General features: G+C 43.4%; 1 protein-coding gene across 1 annotated transcript; it reads right to left on the reverse strand.

The window, feature by feature from the left end:
- Positions 1–993: 993 nt before the first annotated feature.
- LOC101639794 (translationally-controlled tumor protein-like) lies at positions 994–1,762 on the reverse strand. The gene has a single exon (XM_045287509.1). The coding sequence runs from the start codon at positions 1,719–1,721 to the stop codon at positions 1,203–1,205; it is 519 nt and encodes a 172-aa protein (XP_045143444.1). The 5' UTR covers positions 1,722–1,762; the 3' UTR covers positions 994–1,202.
- Between the last annotated feature and the right edge of the window lie 438 nt (positions 1,763–2,200).

Below are 2,200 nucleotides of genomic sequence, written 5' to 3' on the forward strand. Positions count from 1 at the left end.
CCTACCGATGGGCTTTGGGTCTCCACTCTGCACTCCCCCTCATTTACAATGATATGATTTTTTGCTCTTTGATGCCTGACACCTGATCCCTTCGACAGCTCGTATGTTAAAACGTTTAACTTAGTTCTTATGGTGATTTTCATCTGGTCGCTGAGAGTACACTCAATTCTTTTACAGGGATTCACCATGCTAAACTGCTACAGTTTACTGATTGAATATGACACCCACATTTTAAATCAAGCAAAGCCTACAATAATTTGAAAAGGCATCAGTTAAAAAGGTAAACTTTAATTCAGCCTGTAGGTAAGCATATAGATTTTAAAGGAATAAGTTAGCTATCAAAATAACATTACCCTTTTGAGTAAAAATTATAATTACAAGGTATTAATTTCTACGATAGTCATCAGATAAAACAATAAGAATAACATTTTTGATGCTTGAACAGTCTCTGTGAAGTGATTTGATCTGATTTAAATAGCTAACTGATCACTAATGTACAACTGGCTGCCACGTAGCTCTCCTCCTAGAACCTCAAACCTATAAGAACAACATCAAAAGTTAGGTGGATGATGACTAGCTCTTTTTTAAAAGTTCACTCACTGCTTAAAGAACAAAGCGAATTAGAAACGATTCTCACCTTCCATGTGTTACGGATTGTAAATTTTCTCAAACATGTGTGCTGTAAATTTTAACCTTTTATTTTTGTTGTTAGGAACCATCAGTTTTGTTCTCCTAACTGTCCTGTTTACGACAGCCGTGAACACCGCTCCATCTGCGCCATCTTCACAATGAGGATGTTGGAGCCGCTGTGCCCGTCGTCTCAGTAAGGCTCTTCCTCCTTGTCGTGGACGCTCAACTTTTCCAAGCTATGTCCTTTTCCAGAAACAGTTCTCTCCCGATAACATGTCCACAGTACATGAGACAAAGTTACTATTATCCTCACTTCTAAGGCGTCTTGTGACTACAATTCTTTTTTCTTTTTTTTGTGTGCATTTAAATGCATTTTATTTTTAGACAACCTACACAACGGTTTTTTTTTTTTCCTTTAGAAAAAAAAAGCCTCCGCTCCAAATAAATCAAGTTCAAAAGTAAATGAAGAACTCACGATGGCATCAGTTCTGTTTGTCTCAGTCCTGGTGTGTGGATGCGCAGCAGCCGGGTAGGATGAGAGGTGATCGGTCGGTCGTGAGTTGCCCAGCATGTTAACATTTCTCCATCTCTAAGCCATCCTTAAAGAAGATCATATACGGGGTCACACCATCCTCACGGTAGTCCAGCAGAGCCACCATGCCATCGGGATTCATGTTCTCACCAAGAAAGAAGTGGTACTTTTTGAAATTTGCAAGGATGTGCTTGATTTGTTCGACAGCCGCTGTCATAAAGGGCTTTACTCGTTCTGGCTTCTGCTCTTCAAGTTTGCCTTTGATGGATTTCATGTAGTCTTTGATGTACTTCTTGTAGGCGTCTTTGGTGAAGCTGGTCTCCTGCAAGTGATGGTTCAAGACGATATCAACCCCAGTGACCACGGTGCTTTCTGCTGCATCGCCATCGGGGCCCGCAGCGGAGGCGTTCCCACCAATGAGCGAGTCGTCGATGTGCCCTTCGGCCCTACTGACCTTCTTCCCCTCCACTTCCAGACACAGCCCGTCCGCGATCTCGCGGATCTTGTAGATGTCGGAGAACATCTCATCGCGGCTGATGAGGTCCCGGTAGATGATCATGGTGGCGGCTGGAGGGAGACCGGCGGCGCTAGCTTAGCAGGAGCCGGGAGCTCGGAGTTAGTGCCGTGCGACCCGAGCGGTGCTAGGGCGGGAGGGGGGGCGGGGGGAGCGGGCGGAAAGGGCGTGGCTACAAGTCTTCCAGCGCAGATTTGTTTGTTCTTCTTGCGCTCACAGATCTTTCAATATTCTTCACCATCACCGGTCTTCTAATGCAACCATTGGTCTGTAGTTTTCCTCATTCATTGCCCAACTTTTACATACATTAGGAGGCACCTGAAAATGCCCTGACTTAGGTCAGCCACACCTTTGTCCTCAAAAGGCTTTCCAACACTTTAAAGAGGGTTTATGATAAGGTGACCAGATTTTAACATTGGTAAAGCGGACTTATTTGAGTGAATTTTATTTTTAGTAGATTGCTGTCGTTGTTTAAAAGGTCATGAAATTTTTCACAGGAATTTTAAAAATTATATTTCACACAT

The sequence above is a fragment of the Echinops telfairi genome, unplaced genomic scaffold (genome assembly GCF_000313985.2).
Source record: "Echinops telfairi isolate 266 unplaced genomic scaffold, ASM31398v2 ScPeMD7_1;HRSCAF=3_0, whole genome shotgun sequence".
NCBI lineage: Eukaryota > Metazoa > Chordata > Mammalia > Afrosoricida > Tenrecidae > Echinops > Echinops telfairi.

Coding starts and splice junctions, on each gene's coding strand:
- LOC101639794 (XM_045287509.1), bottom strand. CDS start 1,721: ATGATCATCTACCGGGACCTCATCAGCCGCGATGAGATGTTCTCCGAC.